Below are 27,611 nucleotides of genomic sequence, written 5' to 3' on the forward strand. Positions count from 1 at the left end.
CCCAAAGGGATTCCTGCTGAAGCAGCGTAGCAGTGGGCCTTTTGGGTTGAGTGTCAGCCAGGGAGGCTATGCTCATGCATGTATTAACGTCTTCCGAGACCAGACTCAACTGCTCTTCAAAGCAGAGTAGAACAATTACCTCTAGAAAATTCATGTATTCTCCTCCTGTTTACTCTTCAATTCCAAAAGCTCAAAGCTGGGGTGCTTGCTTGCCATGTGGGATTCATGATCACAGGTGTTAGCAAATGGAGGTGGTGACTAAGCTTAACTTCTTTTATGAAGGCGGGTTATGAAATCCAAACACTATTGAAATCCAAACACCTTTCATCTATTAATGGCCACCAGTGGCCTATAATCAAGTCACACTCTGTTAGCTACACAATTAACTTGTTTGTTTGAAGTGTGAATTAAGGATTTGAGGCATTTGCTAATTAATCTTACTTGTTCCCTCCTTTAGCTGAAATCCCTGTATTTTCCAAATTCAGGCGATTCTGGAGTTTAAGGACAGATATTTGTTGACTCAATTTGCTTCCTACATGAAATGAGCTTGTTTTGCTTTTGCACAGATGGAAAGAAGTAGGCTCTCAAGCCTTCCTTCCCCACTGGACTCTTCCTTAATTTCCTTCTCAGTTCTGTAACTTATGGCAAGTGCCTCCTCCTTGCTGCAGTTCTAATGGCTCTCTCAGCTTGAGTGTCATACCCCTCCTATGGGAGCAGAGGCGAGCGCTGGAGTCTCCCCCTTTGCCTGCCTCCTTTGATTCTCTCTTTGTTTGTGGCTCTCTTCTGGAACGAGTTTCCTTTGTAGATAATGGGATTCCATTATGGGGTGTTAGGGCTGCTCTGGAACTGTCGGCTGTGAGGGAAGATAGGAGGTTTTGATCAATGGTTTCTGCTTGTATCTTGGATGTGTTAATTTTAAGATGGCTTGCTTCTGTTTTTATTAGTTTTATTGGATTTGGGGTGGGGGAGGGGTTAGGATGAGTGTTAGTGTTTGTTCTGCAAGGAAATTTAGTTGTTCAGAGTTAAGTGGCTCTGCTTTGCTTGGAGGCAGAAAGGGCCAAGAACAAGTCAAAATGCTCACCTCTACTCTGTCCCTATAGGCACTGGAACCATTGTCTGCTACCTTCACATCCTTTTCTGACTCTTTTGAATGATTTAAGACCCACCCATTTCCAAAGGGCTCTGTTGGTTAATGTTGGAGCAGAGGTAGATATTTTAGTGCTGTGAGTAGGGTTATTTATTGGTAGGAAGAGAACACACACACGCACACACGCACATATACATACCCTGATATAAATTCCTGATTTTCATAGCTAGGGATTCAGAATTTATCTTAAAGAGAGGTGGCTACACAGAGACCAGCAGATGCAGGATATTTTTACATAGCTTGTCCCTTGTCCCTAGTTCTTAATGGGAGTTGGCAGTGTGTGGCTGTCAGTGACACTTTCTGTGCAGATAGAATCCTGCCAAGGTTGAAAAAGAAGCCAAATTCTTGCAACACTGCTTCTGTTTTATATTCAGGTTTATATCACTATTCTGGAAGGACTTATAACAACAATCTGTGCTCTTTTAGGCTCTTCTGATTCTTGAACTGAATCTGTCAGATCAGCAAGTCTATATCTTCATCCAAGGGTAGAAGTGTAGGGTGGGTGCTGTTAAAACAGAATCAGGATTCAGTTGTTCCTGGACATTATCTTTCCCTCCCACTTTTTGATATTGGAGAAAGCCCGGGTCCCCATAGCCTTTAGGTAATGTCTCTCTGAGGCAACAATGGTACCCTTGAAGTTTGAACCCTGTCTATGTCCTTTATTCAAAGATTGCTGCTATCTCAAAGAATAAAGTGAAAATCTAAAAATCTAAAAATTCATGGCAAGACTTTTGCTGCTGTCCATGATGGAGTAACTGGGAGCAGACTTGTCCTCTTGCCATAAACAATATAAAACTGGACAAAATACATGGAATCATATTTTCAGATGTTATGCAATAGTCAGGGTAGGACTTTGGTTCCCAAGAGGATATTATTAGTCCTACAACCGCTTGGTATTTCTGCTTGGAGGCATTTCAAATGTGATTTGAGGGAGGTTATCCCAAGCAGGGTATATGCATCTTTCTGAGTTGAGGAGACACATATCAGAGTTTGGGGAGATTGAGATGGCCAGATATCAGAAGGTAGAATGTCACAGAGGAGAAAAACCTTATGGAGAAAGTGCTCCAGAAATCTGCATGGGTCTTCTGGAAGTTTCTACTGGATATTGAACTGTTAGAATTCCACAAGGTTGAGCTAATAGCACCTAAGGCTATAAGATGAAAAATTCCCAGAGCTCACACAGGACTGGGAGGTGTTCAAATTCTGACCAGCCAAACTGGGCAAATGGGACATGTAGTACAGAAGGGAAAAAAATAATAGTGGGGCTAAGACATTTCTAGAATAAGAGGTACTGTAGACCCACCTAAGATTAAGAGTAAGTCTTCAGAGGATCAGGTTGATGTACAAGTAACTCAAATGCCTGTCAGAGCAAAGCCTAACACTCTTTAAAGATGTAACGGCTGACAGTTTTCCAAATTTGATGAGAATTATAAACCCAGTGATCCAAGAAGCTCAACACACCCCAAACAAGATAAATACAAAGAAAACTGCAGCAAGGCACACTGTAATCAAATTGCTTCAAATCAGTGATAAAGAGGAAATCTTAAAGTCAACCAGAGGCTGGGGGAAGACCCATTACAGTAGAGAAAAATAAGAATTTATGCAGATTTCTCATCAGAAACCATGCAAACCAGAAGACAGTGGAGTAAAATCTCTTATGTGCTGAAAGAGAAAAAGACCTGTCAGCCTGGAATGCTATATTCAGTGAAATTATCCTTAAAAAAAGAAAGTGAACTAAAGATGCTTTCCAGTAGACACACACACACACACACACACACGGATGCACACACACACAGACTCAGACATACACACAGACACACGCACATCAGAGAATTCATTGCTTGCAGACCTGTAAGAAATGTTAAAGGAAGGTCATGTGAGGAAGGATGACAGCAGGTGAACACTTGGAGCTATATAAAACAACATGGAGTGCTAAAAATAGTAAACCGTATAGGTAAATATAAGATATTTTTCTTCACTATTAATTTCTTTAAAAGGTAACCAATTGTTTAAATCACTGCATTGGGGGTCTAGAACGTATCTGGAAGTAAAGTTTATGACAGCGGACAATACCAAGAATGAAAGAAGGGGCAAAGTGGAAGTACACTGTTTAGGTTTGCAATTTACATGAGTATACCTAGTGTTATTTGAAGGCAGATTCTGTTAAGTTAAAGATGCATAACGTAAATCATCGAGCAACCACAAATGAAACAGAGGCAAACCTAATAAGACAATATGGAGATAAAATGGAATACTAAAAAAAAAAAAAATCAGTTAATCCAACAGAAGGCAAAAAAAAAAAAAAAAAAAAAAAAGAGGAAAAAGGAACAAAGAACAAATGGAACAAACAGGAAGCACATAGCATGGCTGTAAATTTAGCCCCAACCACATTGATAATTACACTAAATACAGTCTAAACATTCCCAAAAGAAAGCAGACAAGTTGGAGTAGACGCAGATTTCTTAAAGTGAGCAAGAAAAAAATGATAAATTGAACTACCCAAGTTAAAAACTTCTGCTCTTTGAAATATATCTTTAAGAAAATGAAAAAGTAGACCAGAGATGGGAAGAAAACACTCATAAACCTTATTATCAAACCTTATTATGAAGGACTCCTATCCAAAATACAAAATGAACCATTATAATTCAGCAATGAAAAGACACACAACCCTATTAAAAATTGGGCGAAAATTAGGGGCGCCTGGGTGGCTCAGTCGGTTAAACGTCCGACTTCAGCTCAGGTCACGATCTCGCGGTCCGTGAGTTCGAGCCCCGCGTCGGGCTCTGGGCTGATGGCTCAGAGCCTGGAGCTTGCTCCTGATTCTGTGTCTCCCTCTGTCTCTGCCCCTCCCCCGTTCATGCTGTGTCTCTCTCTGTCTCAAAAATAAAATAAACGTTAAAAAAAAAATTAAAAAAAAAATAAAAAATTGGGCGAAAATTAAAACAGACTTTCCAAAAGAAAATATACACAGGGTCAATAAGCACATGAGAAAAAAATGTTACATATCATTATTTATTGGGCAAAAGCAAGTTGAAACTGCACTGAGATAGCCATAGATGCTCTCCAGTGGCTAAAATTGGAAACATGGACGGTGCCAAGTGTTGACACGGAGGTGCAGCAGCTTTAATTTGCACACGTTCCTGATGGAAAATATAAAATAGAGCAACCCCTTCGGGAACCAGTTTGGCAGTTTCATACTTACCATATGACCAAGCAATTCCATGCCCTAAGTTTTTACCGAAGAGAAATGGAGACACATGCCCACACAAAGACTTGCGAACGAATGTTAATTCCTTATGCATTTTTATTCGTAACAGCTCACAAATGGGTACAACACCAATGCCCATCAACATTTGAATGAATAGGCAAATTATGACAAACCTATACAGTGGAATAATATTTTGCAATAAAAAGGAATGGATTACTACTGATACACACAACAGGAATCAATCTCAGGAACATTATCTCAAATGAAAGAAGCCAGACACAAAAAGAATACATACCGTATGATTTCATTTACATAGAATTCTAGAGCAGGCAAAACTAATCTCTAATGACAGAAGGCAGATCAATGGTTGCTTTGAGGCTGGAGGTATGATGGAGATGGACTGAAAAGGGGTATGAAAGAAATTTCATGGTGCCGGAAACATTTTCTATCTTAAATGTGGTGGGAGATACATAATGTATTTGTTAGCATTTATTGAACCATACATTTAAAATGAATTGAAACGGTCTGATCATGAAATGGATGGAGGTCACCCAAATAGACATTTTTTTCAAAGAAAACATACCCATGACCAACAGTCACACGAAAAGATGCTCAACATCACTCATCATCAGGGAAACGCAAATCAAAACTGAAACGAGATGTTACCTCACACCGGTCAGAATGGCTAATATCAAAAAGAAAAGAAATAACGAATGTTGGCGAGGATGTGGACAAGAGAGAATCCTCATGCACCATTGGTGGGAATGAAAATTGGTGCAGCCGCTGTGGAAAATGCTATGGAACTTCCTCAAAAAGTTAAAAACAGAAGTACCCTATTACCCAGTCATTCCACTTTCGGGTATTGACCTGAGGAAAACAGAAAGATTGATAAGAAAAGATATATGCACCCCTACATTTATCACAGTACTATTTATAATAGCCAGGATATGGAAACAATCCAATAGCCAGGATATGTCCATCCATAGATGAAAGGATAAGGAAGAGGTGGTGAATATATATAGTGGAATATTACTCAGCCATAAAAAGAATGAAATACCACCATTTACAACCACATGGATGGACCTAGAGGTTACTATACTAAGTGAAATAAGTCAGAGAAAGACAAATACCATATGATTACACGAAACCAATGAAAAACAAACAAACAACAAACAAACAGAAACATACTCAAATCCAGAGAATAAACTCGTGGTTGCCAGAGGGGAGAGGTGTGGGGAGGATGGGCAAAGTGGATGAACGGGATTAAGAAGTAAGGACTTCCAGTTATGAAATAAATAAGTCACAGAGATGAAATGTTACAACATAGGGAGTATAGTCAATAATGTTGTAATAACTTTAGATGGTAGGTGGTAACTATATAAACTTACCATGGTGAGCACTGCATAATGTATATAAATGTCGAATCGCTATACTCCATACCTGAAATTAATATAACATTGTATGTCAACTAAACTTCAATTAAAAAAATAAAATATATTGCCATAGAAAAACATCAGAAGGAATTTCTACAAAAATGAATGAATGAATGAATAAATAAGTTGCATTTTACTGTATGTAAATTATACCTCAGTGGAGCCGATTGAAGACCTTTTAGACCAGTGATCTACTGTGTACTTAGAGTCTGCATATATTACACCATGAAATGCAGTTGTGTTGTCCCATAGTTCAGGTGAGGAAATGTCAAGTCACTTGACCCAAATCACAAAGTCAGAGGGTGATGGAGAGCGACTTTTTCCCAGTCTGCAAGAAACTCTTATCTTCCGCAAAAGACGGATGAGCTATTTTCACAACTTAAGGGCACACATCATTCCATTGCCTTTCAAACTACCGTGGGGCTGGAGTCTGGGAGACTTGGTACAGAGTTCTCACCGGGACTTGAATATGTCCCCCAACACATCCTTCTTCTCCTTTAGGTGTCTTTTCATTTCCCTATGCTTTTTAGTATGTCTTCTGTGATGACACAGCAGTGAGGTTATCAGTATCCTCAGGGAGGTGGATGATTCTTTTATCAGCCAGGGTCCAGTCAGGACATAGAAACCACATTAGTTATTCGAGCAGGGGACATTTAATAGAAAGAATTGTTAACTAGGAAAGGGTCGTTGACTACCAACAGGGATAAAGACAATTCTGAGGATTGTGGAAGTGCCAGGTGCTTCTGGGACAGCGACCTGTGCGTCGAGGAAGAGTAGACCATAAAAAATCTAAGGACTAGAAGAGTTCCTTCCACCCCATGGGCTGAAATTCAGACCTTTTCAGAGCACCCGGCCGACGTAGGAACATGCTGGCTGCTAACGGTGTAGGCTGTAGCTGGTCTGCAGAGGTGGCTCGGTGTTGCTTGAGGGCTTTGGGAGGACCAGAGCGGCAGGCTGCCAGCGAGGGAAGGCGCTGTGGGGTGTCGCTGGGGCTCCTGGGCTCCTGCTGTGAATAATAGTGATGCTGACAATCATAGTGACAGAGGGCAGAGACCAGAAGGGAGACATCTTGCCACCGTCATCTTGCATGGTGACTTCATGCTCTCTACTGACGAAGCTGAACATTTCGCTAGGCTGGCCCAGGAGAAATGTTTACAGGGCCCATTGTCTGTGTCATAAAGCAGGACAAATAAGGGTGCAGTTGGAGCCAAAGGATAATCAATTGACAACTGGCACAATATTGAAATAGAAGGTGGGGCAACCTCGGGTCCAGATTAATCAGCAAATATTGTATTGAGGGGCAATGACTGCTCTAGCCAGCATATCTCTCTCCTAAAATCTATCGCTCGAAATGTATTTCTTTCTGGATAATCTAGATGATTTATGTCTCACAATCCACTTCATTTTCGATGCCAGAAACCTCCGAGCAGGAGGCCCAAAGTCATGTGCCTGCAAGGTCCGAGCAGATGTTGTGAGCGGAGAGAGCCAGCCAGGTGGGGAAGGCGGCCGTCTGAGAGCTCTCGCCCTTCCAAAGGGGCAGCCGCTCCTCAGCTCCAACCAGCGATGCTGCAGGAACGTGGCCCGGAGCAGCCAGATCTTATTTTTCAAGAGAAGCTGGCAATGGCCACCTCCCCATCCTGGAGTGCCAGCAAATATACCGAACGGGAACAAATTCCGTGGGCATCCACACCGGCGCTTCTCTCGGGGCTTCCTGTCCTTTGGAGACGCCCTCCCTGCCTTGTTTGCTCCAGCCAATTGGCTTTCAAGCCCACTTACTTCACTTCTGAAAACATTCAACTTCGCTCCACTTTTCCACTCCCGCATTGTAGTTCAGGGTCCCAGCCTGTCCTCTCTGCCACCGCACCGTCCGAGTGCTCTCCTTGTGCCTCCCCTGCGCACGAAGGCTCTTGACGGCTCCCCTGGCTCTTGTGGAGAAAACTCCGTTCACTGGTGGTCTTCATTCCCCCCCGGTCTGGTGCCTCCTTACCCTTCCAGCTTTGGGTTCTGTCACTCCCTGCGCCCTGCGGATTCTCCCTACTTCCCGTTAATCCAAGTTCCCCAAACACATGTGCTTCTCCCAGCTCCCTGCTCTCGCACTTGTGGTTTCCTTTCCCTCACGCCTTTACCATGTCCGCCCGGCAGCCCCCTACTCACTCTTCAAGACCCAGTTTACATGTTAGCTCCTTGGCGAAACCTCCATTTCTCTTCTCAGCATGGACACATGATCTGTGCTGCTCGTGTGGCCTCACCGTCTGTGTCGTGGGCACACAGTAGCCCTGGATCCTGCAGCCCCGCCTGTCTTCCCAGCTGTATTTCTCAGGATCATTACTCCTACGTCTGTATCATTAGGGCCTTGCGTGGTGCCTGGTGTATAGTAGGTGCTCAATGATTCACCAAATGATTGAACCAATGAGTGGACAATGAAACTAATCAAACACTCGGTGGCTTGCTTCTGCACCGAATCTTTCTCGGAATATTTTTGTGATGGCTCATTGTCTCTGCTCAGATTGGCACTTTTTAAAAATGTTTACTCATTTTTTGAGAGAGAGAGAGAGAGAGAGAGAGAGAGAGAGGCAGGGAGGGAGACACAGAATCTGAAGCAGGCTCCAGGCTCCGAGCTGTCAGCATAGAGCCCGACGCGGGGCCCAAACCCATGGACTGTGAGATCATGACCTAAGCTGAAGTCGGACACTTAACTGACTGAGTCACCCAGGTGCCCCTTGCATTGGCACTTTGATGGCCATAACCGTGCTTTACCACATCTAAATAAGGCAGCCAACTGGTCCAGGCTTTATTGCAGAAGTCTGGGATGTTAGGAATTTATCCTGAATTGCTACTTACCATTTTGTGGAAAGTCCTCCAGATGTCTTTGGATCCCTGAGATCTTAATCACCACCTTTCTCATAAAGTGTCAGTGTAGGGCTATGCTACCACTCATACATAAATATATATATATATATATATATATATATATATATATATATATATATATATACCATTATTCTATATGCTAGTTGTTTATAAGAGCTGGTCATTTTGAAAGCATGATTCAGGGTGGTGTTTTTGATTTGTGGGTAGGGACCCAGAGCATCCTGTAGAGGGAGTTGGCTTGGCCAGCTGGCTGCTTGGGAGGTACATCAGTGGATGGGGACAGGGATGTATGGAGAAAGGGCATTGCACTGTTGGACCCAGGGTCAGAATATTTGTCATGAAGAAGGAGACCCACCAGCTTTATGCATGGGGAGCCCTGCAGGTGAGAGATGCCCCTAGGAGGGGGTTACGGAATGGTTATTTATTTAAATTAAGGCCAATTATTTTTTGTGAAGTGCAGTGAGCAGTGGGTTCTGGGAAAATGTGCCTCCACTGTAAACATGTTGGTTAGAAGTCATTAATATGACATTCACACATCCCTAATAAAGTACATAACACAGAGATCTGGCACCATTGAAATACCCAGAGGACATTAAGTATGAATCTTAAAACCAAGAGTATTGGAAACAAGATATTTTTACTTCTCGTTTGGGAGTAATATAATTGCATTTTGTGGCTCCAGCAGATGCTGGGGCCAGCTGCTAGGAGAGTCCTGGCTTCCCCTCCCCCCCGCCCCCCCAGCTTTGGTCCCTTACAGATAAAACCCTTGTGCAGAACTCTCATAAAAAACAAACTTTAAAAATTATCCCTTGGTTGAAGATTCATTTTTTTGGTGTGCAAAATATCTGAGATTATGTAGACCACAGATATTTTTATTGCTTGGATTCGGGAGTATAAAAAAACCCACATCTCGATACAGTTTGTTGTTTTTGTCTATTTAATTTGTCCCAAGAGGCACCAAAGGCCCCTTGAGACTGACCCTACTCTCTCCCAGACACTGTACCCGTGCCTTGAAGACAGATCGAGGGCGGACTGTCCCCGGGAGATCTGAGGGCAGCTTCACACGACATTGTTGAAGGGGAGGCCGGTTCCTCTGGGCTGGATGATTCTGTGGGGTCTCTGCAGCAGGAGGGAGGCTCCTTCTGGAGAGGGAATGGAAGTAACAGCCAGCTTGGGCCGAGAGAAGGAGTGAATTCAGCCTCTCAGAGAATCCCGCGTCGTCTCCCCAGCAGATGCGGCTTCCCCGCACGCCGGAGGCAGGACGCGGCTCCTCACCTCTGGGGTGGGCCTGTGGGGCCGAGCCCTGCTTCAGGAAAGTGTTTGCTGTGGCTGCCTCCGCATTCACGCCCGGGTTCCAGGTCTGGCTTTAGGAGGCATACTGTTTTTTGCAGATTCCTCTGATATATCCGTATCCGGGGCAGCATGTCCAGTGTGGCAGCCGCACGTGGCCGTCGAGCGCTTGAAAGATGGTCGCTCCAAACTGAGCTGGGCCGTAGTGGAAAATGCACACCAGAGCTTGAGAACTCAGTATGAAAAAGAGTGCCAAGTAGCTCGTGACTACTTTCTCGAAATTGGCGAGATCATAATCATTTGGAGCTCCTGGGTTAAAATGGACAACGTGTTGACAAAACATATGATTAAAATTAATTTCTCCCGTTTGTTTCTGCTTTTTTGAAAACGTAGCCTCTGGGAATTTTGAAGTCGTGCCCGTGGCTCGCTCGCCTTTGTGGCTCATGTTCTGTTTCTAGCGGACAGGGCTGTTGGGGTGCTGGCGGCCTGGCCGGGGGCTGCCTCTCGGGCTGTGGTGCTCTGCGCTGAGCGGAACGTTTCTGTAGCGCCTCTGCACACAGGGCCCCCGAGCCTCCGTGGCACCTGTGCCTTTGTCCCTTCACCTCCACAACCTCCACGGCTCCAACATGGGCTCTTTCTGTCCGCGTCCTTTAGAAGAGACTGGGCGTTCTTTCATCCCACCGCCGCCAGGTCTGCAGTTGGCTCTGGATACAGAATTGTTTGGGACCCTAAGGTGTGGTCAGAACTGAGACTCAGACCCTCCCCAGATGCTGCAAAGCCGGGAAGAGAGAACCACCAAGGGCGAACATGAGAGCAGCAGCAGGGACTGTGTGCTGGGAGGCCAGAGTGGTGAGCCATTACTGAGAAGGTCACGGAAGCTGGAGTTCATTGGAGTGAAGCAGCAGGGAGGACTCCCTGGAGGAGGTGGGCTGTGAACAGGGCCAGGCAGGTGGCACGGGGGCTGAGGTGGGAAGGGCGAGAAGAGCCAGTCTCAGGGAAGCTGCTGCGGGTGACCGCAGCCTGCTGGCCACCGAGAGGGGCTTTGTGGTCCTCCATCAGACCCCATCAGCCCCGGGGGGCAGGCAGGCCTGGCCTTGCCTGGTGATCGGACGGTGAGTGGTCAGCGTGCCTTCGGTGGTGGAGATTCACGACCCCACGGCGGGGACGAGGCAGCGTCGCCAAGTGCGGGGCTCTGCCACCCCTGGGCCCCGCCCTCGCTGCCCCCCTGGAAGGGGCTGGGTCAGTGCTTAGGGGAGGGGCCCGCCCACCTTCCTGGTCTGCAGGGACGGGACCTGGTGCCGGGCAGACGCAGGGGCCTGTGGGACTCAATGGCAGCCTGTTCCCCGAGCCCCTGCCACACACGGACGCCACACCTTGGCGGCAGCTTTTGTTTGAACGTCCAAAGGACAAAGTGAACATTTAAAACCTGCAAACTGGACAGTCTTTGCTTTGGAGCCTGCAGTGAGCTCCCTCATCTTGACAGCCGGCTCATTCTTCTCAGCGATGCTGCAGCACCGAGGCTCCAAGAAGAAGGTGACACCAAGGGAGCCAGGAGGCTGGAGAAAGCCTGTGGGTGCAAGTTCACGGCAGTGGTGCTGGCACCTTCTGCATTCCAGTGCCACACCTCGCTGGATGTCTGCACCTTCTTCTTGATCTTTTCTTTTTTTCAATTTTTTTAATGTTTATTTTTGAGAGAGAGAGAGAGAGAGAGAGACAGAGAGAGAGAGAGAGAACATGAGTGGGGGAGGGGCAGAGAGCAAGAGGGAGTCACAGAACCCGAAACAGCTTCCAGGCTCTGAGTGGTCGGCAGAGCCCGACACAGGGCTCGAATTCACAAACCTCGAGATCATGACCTGGGCCGAAGTCGGACCGACTGAGCCACCAGGCACCCCTTGTTCTTTTTTTTTTTTTAGCCCCTAGGCACTTAGTACATTCACAGTTTGGGGTAACCTTCACCACTATTTAGTTCTGGACAACTTTGTCCCCGCAAAAGGAAACTGCATACCCAGTAGCAGTCACCCCTCATTCTTCTCTTCGTCCAGCCCCTGGCAGCTGCCAATCCTATGGATCTGTCTGTCCTGAACATTTAATACCAATGGAATCCTACAGTATGTGGCCTTTTCCCCTGGCTTCTTTCCCTCGGCAAGTTTTCAAGGTTCATCCGTGTATCAGACCTTTATTCCTTTTTATGACTGAACAGCCTTCTGTGGTGTGGACGTCTCACATTTTGTTTATCCATCCATATTGTGATGGACGTTGGGGTGCTCCCACCTTTTGGTGATCGTGCATAATGCTGCTTTGAACATTCACGTATACAATTTCATTTGAGCTCCTGTTTTCACTTCTTTGGGACAAGCTCTCTTCTTGGTGAGTGCTCCGTGAATTTCCTGGGCCAGATTTGAGTTTGAGAGCCAACGAGACCATGCACGCACCTTGAGTGAGGAGCCCTGGTTCCCAGCTTGGCTCAGCCACAGACGTTGACCTTGGGGAACTCGCTTCCCTTCTCTGTGCCTTAGTTTCCTGCTCTGTAACAATGAGGTAGACCGTATCTGTTTCCACTTGCCTAGGTTGATGGAGCTTTGGGGAAAGAGGGAAAGGCCAGATAGTTGGGCTGAAGATCTTTTTTTTTTAAACCTCTTTCCTCAGCTTTGAATGTCTCTCTTCTCGCCTGTTGGCTTTCTCTGCATTGTAAGATATTTTAAGTCAATAGTGTCTGAATATAAGGGATTCTCACTGTCAATGAAGTATAGATGGTCCCATGAATCATACAAGGGTTTTGGGTGGAAATGAACCTGATTGTGCTGGAAGGAGAGAATCCCACTGATGGATGTTCAGCCTGGCTTCCCCTGGTCCTCCGAAGGGTGGTGGGGCTGTGAAGTGCCTTCAGGTCATTGGGGAGCAGGAGGCTGGAAACCATGTTGGAGAAAACGTGACTCTCCGCATGCAGGCTTCCTTTTTTCCTGAGCACATCGTAAGAAATTCAGAACAGCAGTGGAGAGTGTAGGCTCTGGAACCATTCCACATTGGTTTGGGTTCTCGTTCCACAGAGACTAGCCATGTGACCTCGGGCAAGCCACTTAACTGCTCGGTGCCTCAGTTTTCTGACCTATAAAATGGGTATGGTTCCTGCTTCATGGTTTGTTATGAAGGTTAAGTGAGGTTCTCCCCCACAAAGTCCTAGAGAAGTACCTGGCCTCAGACATCATTCTACTAACGTTAGCCATTGTGATGATAGTAACGATGCTGCTGACGAGAAGCCTCTGTTTCCCCCCCAAACCATCCCCTGCCCTGGACGAGCTGACTGTCCTTACTCTGAATTTTGATGGTTCTTTCTTTGCTCTACACTCTTTAGCACCTACTATTCTGTGCACTTCTTTGGCATATGCACATCCATTTCCCCAAGATGTTCTTAGCTTTGGGACAGTGAGTCTGCCCCCATGGTCTTCCCATTTGATGATGAGGTGGACCAAGACCTGGGCCAGGGAAATGGGCTATGCCACTAGGCAGCATGGGACTGGGAGTAGACAGGTAACTCAGACACGCCCAGTCCAGCTGGAAGCCAGACAGCAACACGGTGACATTCGTTGGTGGCTGAGTTCAGCTCCAGTGCCTGGCCACTTGAGCACCACAGAGGCAAGTACCTGGGTCTAGGCATTCAGTTTCCTTTGCTCAGAAAGGCTAACCTTAAGTGGGACGAATGCTCCACCAAGGGGCTCTGTGTGGGAGGTACTGTTGTCTTGGGGTGGAGGAAGCAGTGGCCTGTGCTCAAAGGTAGTTCATAAATCACTGTGACTTCCTATGGCTTGGCTTGCTTGCACAGCAGCTCAGTAGACCTGAGATGGTCTACACAGAGCCCCCGCTGGGTCTGGCTACAGACTTGACTGGACAGGTGACTCTGTAATGGTGCTGATGCTGCCCCATCATGTTGACTTCTCTGTCATCTACCTGACCATGAGTTCTTCAAGAGTAGGCTTGAGGGGGCTCCCACGTGGCTCAGTCGGTTAAGCGTCCGACTGTTGATTTTGGCTCAGGTCGTGATCTCCTGGTTCATAGGATCAAGCCCCAACTTGGGTTCTGTGCTGATACTGCAGAGCCTACTTGGGATTCTCTCTCTCCCTGTCTCTCTGCCCCTCCTCAACTTGTGCTCTCTCTCTCTCTTTCAAAATAAATAAACAAATAAATAAATAAATATATTTTTTTTGAAGAGCAGGGTTCAGAGTGGTCTTGTTCACTGGTGCACAACAGATGCTCAGTAAATATTTGTAGAGTAAATGTTGAAGGCAATAAGTGGTCCAAGGAGTTTATTTCTTTGAAGGACAGTAGCAGTAGGGGCAGCCCTGCCGGATTGGGGTGAGTGTTGGCCAAGGGATGTTCACGAAGGTCTTCTTTGGGTGTCTGGATCTGTGGAACACTGTGGTAAGTCTCCAGGTGGTTGGGATGCACCGTGCCCCCATCCCTTCTGGGCCAGTAGGGGGCACTTAGCTCTCAGCATGATCCTGGGTAAGGACGTGGATCCCAGGGGTATTCCAGTTGGCGCAGGCTATTTTTCTAGATGCCAAGTTTTCTGAAATTCAGGTAGTTGGGCGGATGCTCATAAGCGGTTCAATTTATCCATTCATTGACTCCGGCCACTGTCTGCTCTCCGTGTTTTATGAAACCAAGTGGACACCCATAGATAAATGGAGGGGTCAGCTCCAACTAACTCTCAACAGTCCCTGTGATGCTATCATTCCTGCGGGCATAGGGGGTGGAGAAGGATGGAGGGTGTACATCGATGAAGGTAAGTCCAGCAGTGCTGGCAGCTTCCAAGCTGGACCATTTTGGTACCTGCTACCTCATCAGGGGCCTCTAGATGGGCAGCTCACATCATGTCGATCTTATGATGATAATAATGGTAGCTGTGGTTCTGGGGCATTGCTATATGCTAGTCAGTGTATTAAGAATTGTTGCTTCATGAGGTGGTATTACCTCAGTTTCATAGAAAACTGCTTCTACAGGGTAAGCAACGTTCTCAAGATCAGACAGCTAACAAGTGTCAGAGCCAGCACCCAAAGCCAGGTCTGTGTGCTTCCGTAGCTTAACTACAGCACACCTTCCTCCTGTGGCTTGCAGCTAATTAAAGCCAGGTAAAGGTTTACTTAGGAATTGCTGCGTTTTGCTGTTTTTAAGCTATCGCTTCACCTAGTAATAAACCCATACAGACACACAACACACTCAGAAGTTGTGCACACAGACACACATCCTCACTTCTACATGCACGTTTATTTCCATCATGCCCCCCCCTTTCTTCCTTCCCTCCCATCTCCCCACCCGTCCATCCATCTGCCTAATAAACGTTTGTCAGGACACTGTTAGGTCCTGGGGATACATCAGTGATGACATATTCCTTGCCCTTGAGGAGCTCATGATCCAGTGGGGGATGCTATTCAAGTAAACAAGTAATTAGGATGCCAAGCGATAAATCATATGCAATGGAGGATGGTGTGGTGCCATGGGAGAGCACGGGATGGGCAACCGACCCTGCCGTGAATAGTTAGGAGGGCCAAAGGGAGTGGTGTTTGCTCTGGTGAGGCCTCATAGGTGTTTTCTAAGGAGAGGAAGTGGAGCATGGAACAGAGCAGGCTCAGAGATGAGAGAGAAGCACGTGCTGGTTGGTCAGTGTCTTTAGCTGCCCTCAATGACAAGAACATGGGCAATGAGGCAGCTCTCTTTTGTCCATGGGTTTCCACTTCCCAGGTGCTTGGTGAAAGGTCCAGGGTTCCAGAGTGAGGTGGTGTGGACTCTGGTTCACCAGTCACTGGCCACCTGGTAGTAGTGGCTGATGTCCATGATCTATGAGACCCTGATCTCCACCTGAGTCTGTGGCCTTCAAACCGCATGCCGTGGGTGACGTTTTCTACTTTAACCTGCTCTGCTAACAGTTTTGTTGAGTCTTTTCTTTTTCTTCAAGGGTGGGTTCAGCATCTCTGGTCACAGGTGTCAGCCCCGTTATATCCAGGCCCAGAGGAGGCTAACTACAGAGGAAGGGTGCGAGCCTCTGGCTGGCTGGGCTGTTGCATCATCACGAGCCCTCTGGGAACCCTGGCTGCAGAGAAATTCGAGATGAAGACTCCTTCTCTGCATGTTTTCATTGTCGAGGGCCGCAGCTCCGTGCTGTCTCATCATCAAGATCAAGGGAAATGTGTACTAGTCCAGCCTTAATTTAACTTCCAATCCCTGCCAATTTCATGTTAGCAGATCTGTTTGGAGCTGGAAGTAATGGGCCATATCATGCCCCAGAGCCAGAGCAATGACTTATGTTGATGTCACCCACTGGCTTTTTATGGAAATTATTAATAAATCAGTAATTCTATCTGCAGTGATGTTGTTGTGTTTATAAATATTTAATTTACCTTTAGGTGCCCACATTTTCTCCATCTTTGCCTTAAACTCTGCTGACATAGCTCTTCTCTCTGAAGCGCCGCTCAATAGATTAAGTTATCAGTAGAGGGAAAGGTTAACCTCTCTCTCTCTTTCTCTGGCATATGGCTTTATCTTTTCTTTTTAATCTTTGTGTGATTTGGCTCGGGGCTGGGGGTGGGGGTGGGAATCAAGCTGAGAGAACCTGACGTCTCTCGTGACAATGATGAAAGATTAGTACGGCTTCGGAAGGAGGCAGACGAAACTTTCCAATGATGACCTTGTATGAGTGCAGACCTGTTGTTGGGCATGTGTTTGTCCCTCCTTCAAATTAATGACATTCAGTATCTGAAATGGTGTCTGATGTTTCGCTCCCACAGAGAAATATCTTTGTCCTTGTCACCGACTCATCTTTTGAAACCCAGTGCTTTGATTATTATTGTATGGCAGGTTGAATGGAAAGGGCTTAACGAAATCAAAATAGAAGCACCATCCGAGTCAAGTGTTTTCCAGCAGAGATGGGGGGGGGGGCAGCCTCGCCAGGGAGGCAGCAGCTGGGAAGCAACAAGAACTTTCTTACCTCTCAGGAGCCGATGTGAGCTAATTGTTGTTATTATTTTTTTATTCTTCTGTTGCAGGAAATTGCAGCTTATTTAATAACATTTGAGAAACACGAAGAATGGCTAACCACATCCCCTAAGACAAGGTAACGTCCCAGATCTTGCAGTTTTTCGACTATGTACAGTGAGTGGATTGATTTTCATTGATTACCTGGTTTGGCCAGTCAGTTCACGGGCAAGTTGAACATACCCCGTTGCCTTTGGTAGCTCGTGACACTGAGGTCTCGTTAATTGACCTAAGATCGTGGCAGTGGACGCAACCGGCTAAAAGCACGGCTGCCGTCAGACAGAGTTGGAACTTTTAACCTGATGGCTGAACGCCGTGTCCCCCCAGCCGGCGGCTTTGAAGGCCTCGGCAGGCGGGAACATCAGGGGAAGTTTATTTTGGGAAAGTGCCCACCTGCCACCAGTGTTCTCTAGAAACTCGCTCTCTAAAAGGGAAACTACCTTAACTGTCCACTCTCATCTCAACGTGTCTTACAAACTGAGAGTCGAGCTATTCTTGGCGGTGGTAAGAAGATCTCCCAGATCAGAAGCAATGACTAGGTTTGCAGTGTGTTGCGTAGTAAATGTGCTTGAACCTACCGACTGCCACAGACGCCGAACTTCCTCGCCACTTGGGGACGGGGAATTGGTGGAGACTCAGCTGCTCTGTGTTCTGCAGCACAGGTGATAACCGCTTTGTGGAGAACAGTGAAGTTGGGGCGCCGGGTCTGTTTAAAAGGCAGGCTCTTCTTTCCTGCTCTCTCAGTTTTTCTTTTTGGTACGTTACAGTGTAGAGCTTTGGGAATATGTGGCCACCAGCTGCCACCCCTGGTCCATCAGTGGTGACGGGGCCAGGCGTTTGTCAGAGTGATGAGCGTTAGCCAGAGTGTGGCTCACACGGTGGCTGGGCTCTGGGTTCGGCTGAAGAGGCAGAAGACTCAGTCTGTTTCACTTTGGGCAGAAGCACCAGATTCTGCAGGAAAGTTAACAGACCAGGGAAAGGGGCAGAGGTGTGTCCTCTGTCCCCTCGGCCGGTTCCTTGATATTCTTGTTTCTGAGTCATGGAGGAAAGAGGGTCTTATCCTCTAGAACGTTTACTCATTCTAGAAGGTACTTTAAGCTATTACTTTATTAGGATTAGGTTTTACCGCTTAGCATCATTTAGATGAGGACAAAAATGCCCATTTCGGAGGAGGTTAGAGGATGCAGAGGGGAGAGGTTAGTTCTGAGATTCGTGTCTCCACAGGTGGGGTTAGAAGTTGGCTCTGATTTTTTTTTCCTCACCTTTCAGCCTGAATCCCCCTGCAGGATGTCCTCAACTGCTCAGCTTTCTGGGGCTGTGATTTCCTTTGCTATAAAATTAAATGGTTTGCATCAGTCAGCTTTTGCTGGGATCATGCTATCTGAGAAATAATCTCCAAACTTAGTGACTTGGAACAACAGACTTTTTTTTTTTTTTTCCTACGTATGGGTCTGTGGGTTGGCTGTGGCCTTGGTTGGGTTTAGGACGGCTCCATGTGTTCTTCTGTTCCAGGCCCCGGGCTGAGGAAGCATCCGCAGTCTGGGAGGTATGGTCATGGGGTGTGGCAGAGCCTTGAAAGCCTAAGGCAATCCATGCGGGCAGACTGACGATCTCTGTTGGGTGTGGTATCATACATCACGGATCCCTGAGCCAAGGCCATTCCCATGGCCAAGCCCAATAAGAACAGGGTCAGGGAGGACATCCTTGCATGGAGCATGGGTGGGGGCAGAGAGGAGACTGAACGGGGCACAGTCTACTGTTTGGTGAGCATAGTCGTGTCCCCAGCTGTGGAAAGCTGGGAACGCTCATCTATCCTTTCTTCTGGGGGCATCTTTTGGGCAGACATTCCCAAACTTGAGAGGGCACCGGAATCAGCCAGAGAGCTTGCTAAAATCCATGCGCTAGGACCCAATCCCCAGTTTCTGACTCCATAGCCCTGGTGTGGGGCCTGGGGACCTGTTACTTGTAACAGGCTGCCAGGTGATGGGATGCAGCCAGTCTGGGGCCCCACTTTGAGAAGCACTGCCCTAGTTTCTTTGGCGCGGGGAAGGAAGCCTGTCCGATTTCTGTCTCCGCACCGTTTCCTGACCCCAAACAGTGCCCTCATCTCAAGCAGCCTGCAGCTTCCCTGCGCGCCCTTCATTCCTCAGCGAAACCCTCCTTGAACGTAAGTGGAAGGAAAGAAAGAGCTTCTCTTTAGCCAGAGAGTGAGATCCTCTGGAACGCGTCCCGGGCCAGACGTCTGATTTCAGATCCACAGACACGTGCTGTGCTTCAGAACACCCTGTGACGGCAGATCAGTAGAACATTTCAAGCAGGGAGTTTGCCTCGTGCTTCAGCCTTCGGAGTTTGGGTTTCAGTTGAGAAGTGACTGTCACTCACGGCCGTGCCTGACTCACTTGACTTTCTGGAGTATAAATAGAGCCAGGAGACTTCCCATCCCCAGGCACACGGGGCGTGCATGCCGCAGGGAGGGAATGTGGGTTTCAGTTATTGACAAATTCGGCTTTGAGTCCTGGCCCTATCACTCAGTCACTTGGTGACTTTTAGAAAGTCATTTTAGCCCCTCATTAAAAGCTCCACTTTCCTTCTTCACATGCGAAATGGAGTCGATGGTGGTCCTGTCATCACTGGGCCATCACGAGGATCTCATGGGCTCATGTTTGTGATCCCGCCTGCTTTGAGCCTCAGTGTCGATGCACAGGGACATCACTGTCCCTCTTGTCTGCGAGGGGTGCTCCCCGGGCCTGCTGGAGGCCACAACTTCAGGAGACATCTGGCAGCATTTCTCCGGGCTTTGGAAAGATGAATTTATTTCCTAAAGGCAGAGGGTGCAGACAGAACGTTTCCTATTAGTATTATAATCTCCACTCCATGTTTACACTTGAAAGCTTCTCGTCCCAGGAGGAGGAAGAGTTGCTGTGGTTGTTGGAGGACTTTCCTAAATTAGTTGTTGAGTTGAGTTTGGATCCCCCCCCTCCCATCTCCAGTATTGAAATTAATTGGTGCAGTTAACTGCTGAGTTCATACAAACCGGCCTCCTGGTACTGAGGAATTAATGACACCAATACTCCGCTGAATGAGAAGGCAATGCAACTTCTGTTTGCCACCGCGGCCGCCACTGCTAATTCCATTTTAGAAAATTAATAAAAATGAATTGCACCACTGACATTTATAGAGTTTCCTAATAAAATGATACATTGTTTGTGTGGAGGAATCCCTATTAAATTAATTGTTGTAATCAGTTCACATATAGATGTTGGTATAGGAGCTGCACGGGGACCCGCTCCCTGTCTCCGTGGCTCGCCGACGGCTGGGGGTTATAAATATAGCCCTTGCTTCAATCCTGCCCTAATTACAGAGAAGGTCCCAGGAGCCCCACTCACCTGTTTCGTAATGAGGTGTGCTACAAGGAGGCTCCCAGGGTTGGGGGCCTCGGGGGTGGCAGCGGCACGACGACAGGGTTGAGCGTTGAATGTTTAAACAGCCCATATTGTATTATCAGCAACTGGGACCTTCTGGAAATGGCAGTTTGAAAAATCACCCTTCAGGACGTCTTTATTTGGCACTTGCTGTGTGCTCAGCACTATAATAATTCCATTTGGAGGCCCCGGGGAACGCCGCACTCCCCACCCCACCAGGTGAATTCGGAGTCTTGGAGTGAAGAGCCTCCTCCCTCGGTCTAGAATGTTCTTCCAGCTCCTCCTTCTGGCCTTGATTTGGTGTCACTTTCTCTGTGAGGTCTCCTCTGAACACGCTATTTAAAATCACACCCCTCCCATTCAGCCAGACCTCCTTTCCTTTCTTCTTGTTTTATGTCTCTCTAGAGCACTTACCACCATCTGACACACGATGTGTCTCACCTAGTTATTTGTTTAATTCATTTATCCATGAACTGACCTCCTCTCGCCCAAAATGAAAATACCGCGATGTGCCGGTGTGTTCATGGGGTAGCCCTAGGGCCTGGAACAGCGCCAGACACACGGCAGGAGCTCAGCGAACATTTGTGGCGTGAACGAGAGAGGCAGAAGACGCATCTGAGCGTGTGAAGGAAGAGATCTGGGTGTTCTCTGTTCTATTTTTGTCTTCTGTGTCTCCCCAGGACCAGCTAATTGACCTAGTGCTGTGCTTTTAAGTCCTTTCGCAGCTCCGCCAGGCGCGAGATGCAGAGAGGGTACGTGGGCTGTCCAAGGTGGCACAGCAAATGTTAGACCTGGAACTTGAGCCCAGGGTTATCGCACTGCAAAGCTCGTGATCTTGGCTTCTCTGCAGTACCGCCGTGTGGGTGTGGGGTTTGAAGAAGGCCCAGTAAATAGCTGTGCTACATCCTCCCACCTCCCATCTCCAAGAATCCTGAGCCACCTGGGAGAACCAGGCACCAGGCAAAGCCTTCTTTTGTTGGCGAGTGTGGTAAGGTGGTTCAGCCAGGTGTGTTTCTGTATTGCCCTCCTGAGTCGGATTTTGACTCCCCCCCCCCCCCCCCCCCCCCCCGCATAGTGCAGAGTGCAGAGTCGAGCAGGGCACAGGGAGGCAGGCTGCAAAATTTAGCAATCCCAAGAATTTATTGCTTTTCCCCCGGGAGGCATGCACCTTCCCTGGAAGCCGGGGACATGCAGATCTCAAGATGGAATTGGAAGAATTCCCTCCCAGGAATCCTGTGTACACCAGTTAGAAGGAGGCTGGAAGATGCTATTAATTACCTAATTAATTAATTAGATTTATATAGATAGCACCTAACACTGAAGCACTAAAGGTCTAGTAATAGAATTTTCCTATAATGAGCACTAAATGCCTCTTGGTCAATAAGCAGTAAAACAGCCAAGTACGGAGGGCGTCTGGAAGGAAAGGGGAAGAAAAGCGAGACCTGAGTTTCGAGAGCATCCAAGTGACCCCAAGTGAGTCACCCCCACCCTCCCTCTCTGTTCTCTCTGGACCCTGCCTGTCCGGTGCTTCTTGTGTTCCTGGTGAAGGCTGGGCAGGAGGGGGACACCAGGTCCTCGGGGCTCTGTTCTTTCTCACCGCGTCCTCCCTCCCAGGACTCTTGTTCCCCGGATGGAATTAGCCAGTGACTCTGCCAGGATCCCAGACTGTAATCCGCGTCCTCATTCGCCCACGTTCAGCCCTCACCTCACCCCCGGTGTCACGCTTGGATTAGGGAGCCGCCCTCACTGCTCTTCCCTCTCTGGCTGGACCCCTTTCTCCGCACCAGCTGCCCTACGGTCACCTTTGTTGCATCACTGTGCCCCTCAAACGCCTCAGAGACTTCCTCTGAGGTGAGTCCCTCTCCAGTGTCCCGTTTAAGGTCGTTCTTGTACCTCAGCCCTTCTTCCTCAGTATTTCCCTTTGACTCTCACCTCGAAGAACCTACTACTGTTAGGGGGCTGCTTCCTGCTCTCCAAACACATCTTCCGTGTCCCCCTACTTTTGCCTTCAGTTCTCGAACCCTCCGTATCCCGCCCAGTCTGCCTGTCCTTCGTGTGTTACCTCTTTCCAGGAGCCCTCCCCAAACACACCAGCCTGTGGTGAGCCCTCTTTGCCATCAGCCTCCGCGGCCCACATTCACTGTATTGTTGACTGTTGGACCATTTAACTATCCCCCGTATGTAAGTCTCGCCTCCCCGTGACAGATGCGGCAACGTGGCTGACGCTTGAGGACACCTGCTCGCTGGAAAGCGCCAGTCACGGGAGGACAATACGGTGGGGTCCACGCTGCGGGGTCCCCCGGGGAGTCAGACTCAGACACAGAGAGAAGCCCCCACCGGGGGCTGGGGGCCGGGGGGGGTGGGGACTTTGTGTTTCAGGGGGACAGAGTTTCAGTTTGGGAGGATGAACAAGTTCTGGAGACGACGGTGGTGATGGCTGCACGACACGGCGAGCGTACTTAATGCTGCTGCACCGCACCCTTAAAAGTGGTAAAAACGGTAAACTTTATGTTATTTGTATTTGACAACGATCAAACAAAAGATTCTCACGGCTACTTCTATAGGTCTTTCTGTGCCCAGTTGGGCAGAGCGGGGGTCAGGGATTGGCTCTGTGTGTGTGTGTGTGTGTGTGTGTGTGTGTGTGTAGGCAGTTCCACTGGAGGATGGAGTCTGAGAGGGCGGCCCTTCTACCTGCATCATTTCAAGGACTGTTCTTTGCAGCTGCAAAGAAAAAAATAAACCGGGTCAGCAGTCATTTCGATGTGGTGACCTTTGCATTCTGCTGAATTGGGGACCTGCTATCAAATTAACATAATGATGTGTCATGTTACATCCATCGCAGTATTTGCCTAACGTATTGAGCAAATCCTTGGCGAAGTGCAAACTCCCGTCATTAACCAAAGAGCAAGTGTAGTGTGAGCGGGTTCGCGGGTGTGGCGTCTGCTGGCTGAGGACCCGTGAGCGGCCGCATCGCCCCTGGACCTTCCCCGGAAGGCATCTGCCTCGGGGTCCTGTAGTGTTGATACCTTTCCCAACGAGGCAGGGAGTTAGCCGTGACCTGGATGCCGACAAAGTGTCTGGTGTCTCGGCGGTGGTGGGGAAATCCCTAGCCTCCGTGTCGAGGCGGGTCTGCCCCAGATTCCAGTTCATTATCAAGGATCACAGATGGCAGAGGAGACGGTGCAGGAGGGGCCAGCCGACGCCACCTCTCTGGACTCGCCGTGTGTGTCCCCGTGCCCTCCCTGGGAGCTTTCCAGCGCTGCCCTCTCTGGGGGCAGGCGGGGGGGAGGGGAGTGTGTCCTCATCTGTGCTTAGCAGGTTGTTGAAATGGCACCAGCAGCCAAGCCGGCTCGCATCAAGTCTCTCCTCACTTCAGGAACCAGGGGAGCAAGTCCTGGGCCTCCTCCGGGAGGAGCCGAGAGAGGGAGTGGACGTTTATGTCTCCCCGTCTCCCTGGGCCGTGCAGCTGCCAGCTCCTGGTTCCCACCTCCACTTTCTTTCCCTAGTTTTATTTTTATCAAACATACCCGTGCGCATAGTTTAAGAAGTCAAACGGTCCTGAAGGGCTTGTGCGAAGGAACAGCAGACCTCTGCCCTGCAGCTCAACCCTTCGTCCCCGGAGTGATCACTTGAGATTCTTTCAGTTCTGAAATTTACCTCTGGACTCCTTGATGTGTTATTCTGCTGTTTCTTGCTTTGTCAAGTTTCGATGGTTATCTTTTGACTTCCTCGTATGCTCAACGAGGATTTAGTTCTCTCTCTGACGCTCTGGTTTTCCTTACCTGGAGGAAGGGCTTGGGCTGTGGGATTCTGAGATTCAGCATCTCTGGACGCCGACGTCTGGAGGTAACAGCCGGGTTCTCCCGGATGCTGCCTGGTGGTCTGAGCTGGCTTGGCTGCCAGTGATCTGGGAACCAGGCAGGGAAGGGGCTTGGAATGTCACTGTTAATTAGTTAATTCTCCTGGCTTACATCTTGTTTCCTGCCTTTCCTCTGCAGCCTTCAAGTGTGGAGTCTTTCAGGGTCTCTTTCTCCAGAGAATAAATGTGTCTCCACTAGGGGCAGAGGCCAGGTGGTTGCCTGGTCACTCGGGGTAGACGGAGGGTCCTGAGAGGGGCTGACTGCTCCCTGCACAGACCTCTCCTTGCCTCCCACCTCATTTCAAACCTCTGTCATGTCTGGCACCTAATTCTTACAATGTACCAGTCTTTCTGGGCTCTGCAGACAAGTGGACTTGTTTCCAGGGTCCCTCTGGGGCACGTGGCTTCTACTCTGCTGGAACGCGTTGACATCTCTGTTCTCTCCCATCTCTGCTCCTGTCACCCTGTCCTTGCGGGTCTGCCCCTGTTTGCCTTCCCCGCCGGTTGGCCCTGCATATCTACTGGCCCCATTTCTGCTGCTCTCGCTCATGCTGTCTTACGTGCTGTTTTTCTCTTTATCTCGTTTACAGGCAGAAAAGCCTTGCAATGCAGTTTTGAGGTTTCTAAACGCACAACCTGCTCAGGGCCCAGGAAATCCCATTCCCAAGATGCACACACCCCTTGTGTGCGAGGTTGCACCCCAAAGGCGTGCTGACACCACACCTCCAAGATTCACCTCCTCGCCTTCTTCAACATACCACCCTTGGTTTAGAGCCTTTCCTGGGCACAAGGGGCGTGGCATGGCCTCTCCCTGGGCAGAGTTTCGAGGGCTTCGGGGACTGCTGGGGGGCCATCTGGTATGCCATGCATGTCACCTGACCGTGTGTCTCGGTGCCTTCTACCTCTACATGGTTATGAAAGTGTCTTCCTTGGCTTGTGCAGAAGTCTTACAAGGCAGGTGCTGTCATCAGGGCCCCCGCGGTGCAAGCTGAGGTGCCGGGCCACCTGTGGGGACTGCCAGGAGGCTCCTGCCGGCGTGTCTAGGCAGGACGGCCGGGCAGCGGTGACGGTTTCAGTCTTGCTGGCATTGTGCTCACGCACACCGATGGCATCTCCGCTCCGTGTCGGTGCCCAGTTCCTGCGATCTTGTTTCGTTCCTGCTCCCGCCAGTTCTTTCTCACTGTCTTCATTCCCTTCCTGGATTTGGAAAATGAGGACTGTCTGGTATTTCTGTAATGGGCCCGGGCTGGTGTCTGTGGTGTTTCCTCCAGATCAATTCTGATCTAAGAAATCGTTGCTGGCTGCAGGGAAAGGGAGCTGCCCGCGCGCCTAGCGGCACCGCGAGGTGGGAAGGTATGTTCTCGGGAGAGGCCGTTCTTTGCAATTCATGGTCTTTTGCACAATGAGTAATTCCCGAATTAGCCGGGTATTCTGGGCTGGAGATCCTTCCACTGTTCTCAGTCTGGTTAGGAGCTATTACTGTCTTTGCTGTTCTTAGATTTCCCACAGTCCTTTATTATGGGGCTTAAAAAAAATTGAAAATAACCAAAAACAAAGGGAGAAAAGTTTCCCTGGTTCTCCAGCTCTACTGAACATCCCACGTTCCATGTGAGCTTTTGCTTTGTGTGGTGTGTGTGCTTACAGGCATGCACACGTGTACACGCACAGACATGGTACACACACGCACACCTGTAGGCACACGCACACGTATGCACATTCACAGGTGCAGGTACACACGCACGTACACATAATAACACATCTGTGGACATACATATAGACAGACACACACAGACATGTGTATGTACAGACACACGTCTACACGTGCACACCTGCAGAAACACACACACGTACTTATGCGTGCAACATATACAAATACACAACCCCCACCTACACGCAGGTACGTGTACAGACACACACACACGCACCCTGTCCTTCTCATTGTTCTCTTTTGTAAGAACAGTATTTCTGGGGAAAATTTCCTTCTTTTCATTCGATGATTTAATAAGATGGGACGAAATAAATAAAATTTCTCCTAAAAGAAGAAATAAATTTTTCTGTGGTGGCTGTCCTGACCTCGCCTGGTAGGGAACTTACATTGATTGAGCTGCTCAGTTTCAGGGGACACCGGGTGTGAAAGGGACACAGGCCCAGGGTGGGGGCAGTGGACAAGAGGTGGGGGCGGGGGTCCTGACTGAGCCGAGGGGGCGGCCCTCACCGCTGCCAGGCCATGTTGTGATTCGCATCAGCGGCCTAACGAGGTCTGTAGGAATTTGGGAGTAGGTGTTGGTGGGAATCCTTCAGGCACAGGAAACGTTTTGCCTGTGGCAGATCCGTGTGGATGGATTTGTGTGTAAAAGGGCAGTTGGCGCCTGGCTAGGGTGGAGGGAAGTCAGACCACTGCCAGGTTTAAGGGGAACGTTGTGGAGAAAGGCAGTGAAATTAGGGAAAAAACAAAACTGTGTGCAGTGACGTAGGAGAGAAACCAAATGAGGCACGTCCGCTTCTGTCTAGGAGCACAGCCCAGCCCGCCTGGAAATGTGCCCTTTCTATGTATTTCTCCACAGGCAGACCCGTGGCCCCCCTGCCCCCTTGTCACCGGCTCACTGTGATCAGTCCCGTCCACCAACTTTGGGGGGTGCTGCCCCCCGATCTGGGGCTTGAAGGGGCTCCAGTGGAAGACACATGGTCTCCCGTGGAGCTACGAGTGAGCCCTTTTGCTCCTGAACCACACCACACCACACTACGTTGCCACCCCATGTCATTGTCGGTCTGCTTCTGTTCGTGTGTTTATTCGGTGAATACTTTTGGATCGCCCTCGGTGTGCCGGGCGCTGGGCTGGGCTCTGGGGATGTGGCAGTGGATAAGACAGATAACGTGAAAGGGTGGCAGTTTGGAGGAGCTACGAGGGACGAGTGTGGTGAAGGGCTGTCCCCCCACTGGGGGGTGGAGAGGTGATGAGTGGGCTGCCTTCCGGAAAGGCCAAACTTTGGGCAGAGACCGGATGGATGAGTGTGTGTGTGTGTGTGTGTGTGTGTGTGTGCGCGTGTTGGGGGTGGTGTTATGGGAGTGTGAGCCTGGACAGAAAGTCCTTGCCCCGGAGGTAGTGAGGGTGGGGAGAGCAGAGAGCCCAGTGGTGGTGCTGGAGGGGCAGGTGGGGCTGAGGTTGGGGAGGGCCGTGGAGACCAGGCAAAGATTTGGGGATAATGCGGGACCCTGCGGGAACTCCTGGGGGAGGGTTTTGAGCAGGGCAGGTAAAGGAGCAGATACCATTAACAGCCTCACCCTGGTTGCCCTGGAAGTGGAGAATGAACGGGAAAGGCAAGAAAGGAAGTGCAGAGAAACGGCAGCTCTCACT

General features: G+C 48.8%; 1 protein-coding gene across 6 annotated transcripts in view; it reads left to right on the plus strand.

Moving 5' to 3' along the window:
• Window positions 1–27,611, plus strand: part of CAMTA1 (calmodulin binding transcription activator 1) — an 851,919-nt gene that overhangs the window by 269,947 nt on the left and 554,361 nt on the right. For all 6 annotated transcript variants that reach the window (XM_042949355.1, XM_042949357.1, XM_042949361.1 and 3 more), the window contains one exon: window positions 16,987–17,054. In XM_042949355.1, the coding sequence (XP_042805289.1) occupies window positions 16,987–17,054 (68 nt within the window). The remainder of the gene's footprint in view (window positions 1–16,986; window positions 17,055–27,611) is intronic.

The sequence above is a fragment of the Panthera leo genome, chromosome C1, assembly GCF_018350215.1.
Source record: "Panthera leo isolate Ple1 chromosome C1, P.leo_Ple1_pat1.1, whole genome shotgun sequence".
In the NCBI taxonomy this organism is placed as follows: domain Eukaryota; kingdom Metazoa; phylum Chordata; class Mammalia; order Carnivora; family Felidae; genus Panthera; species Panthera leo.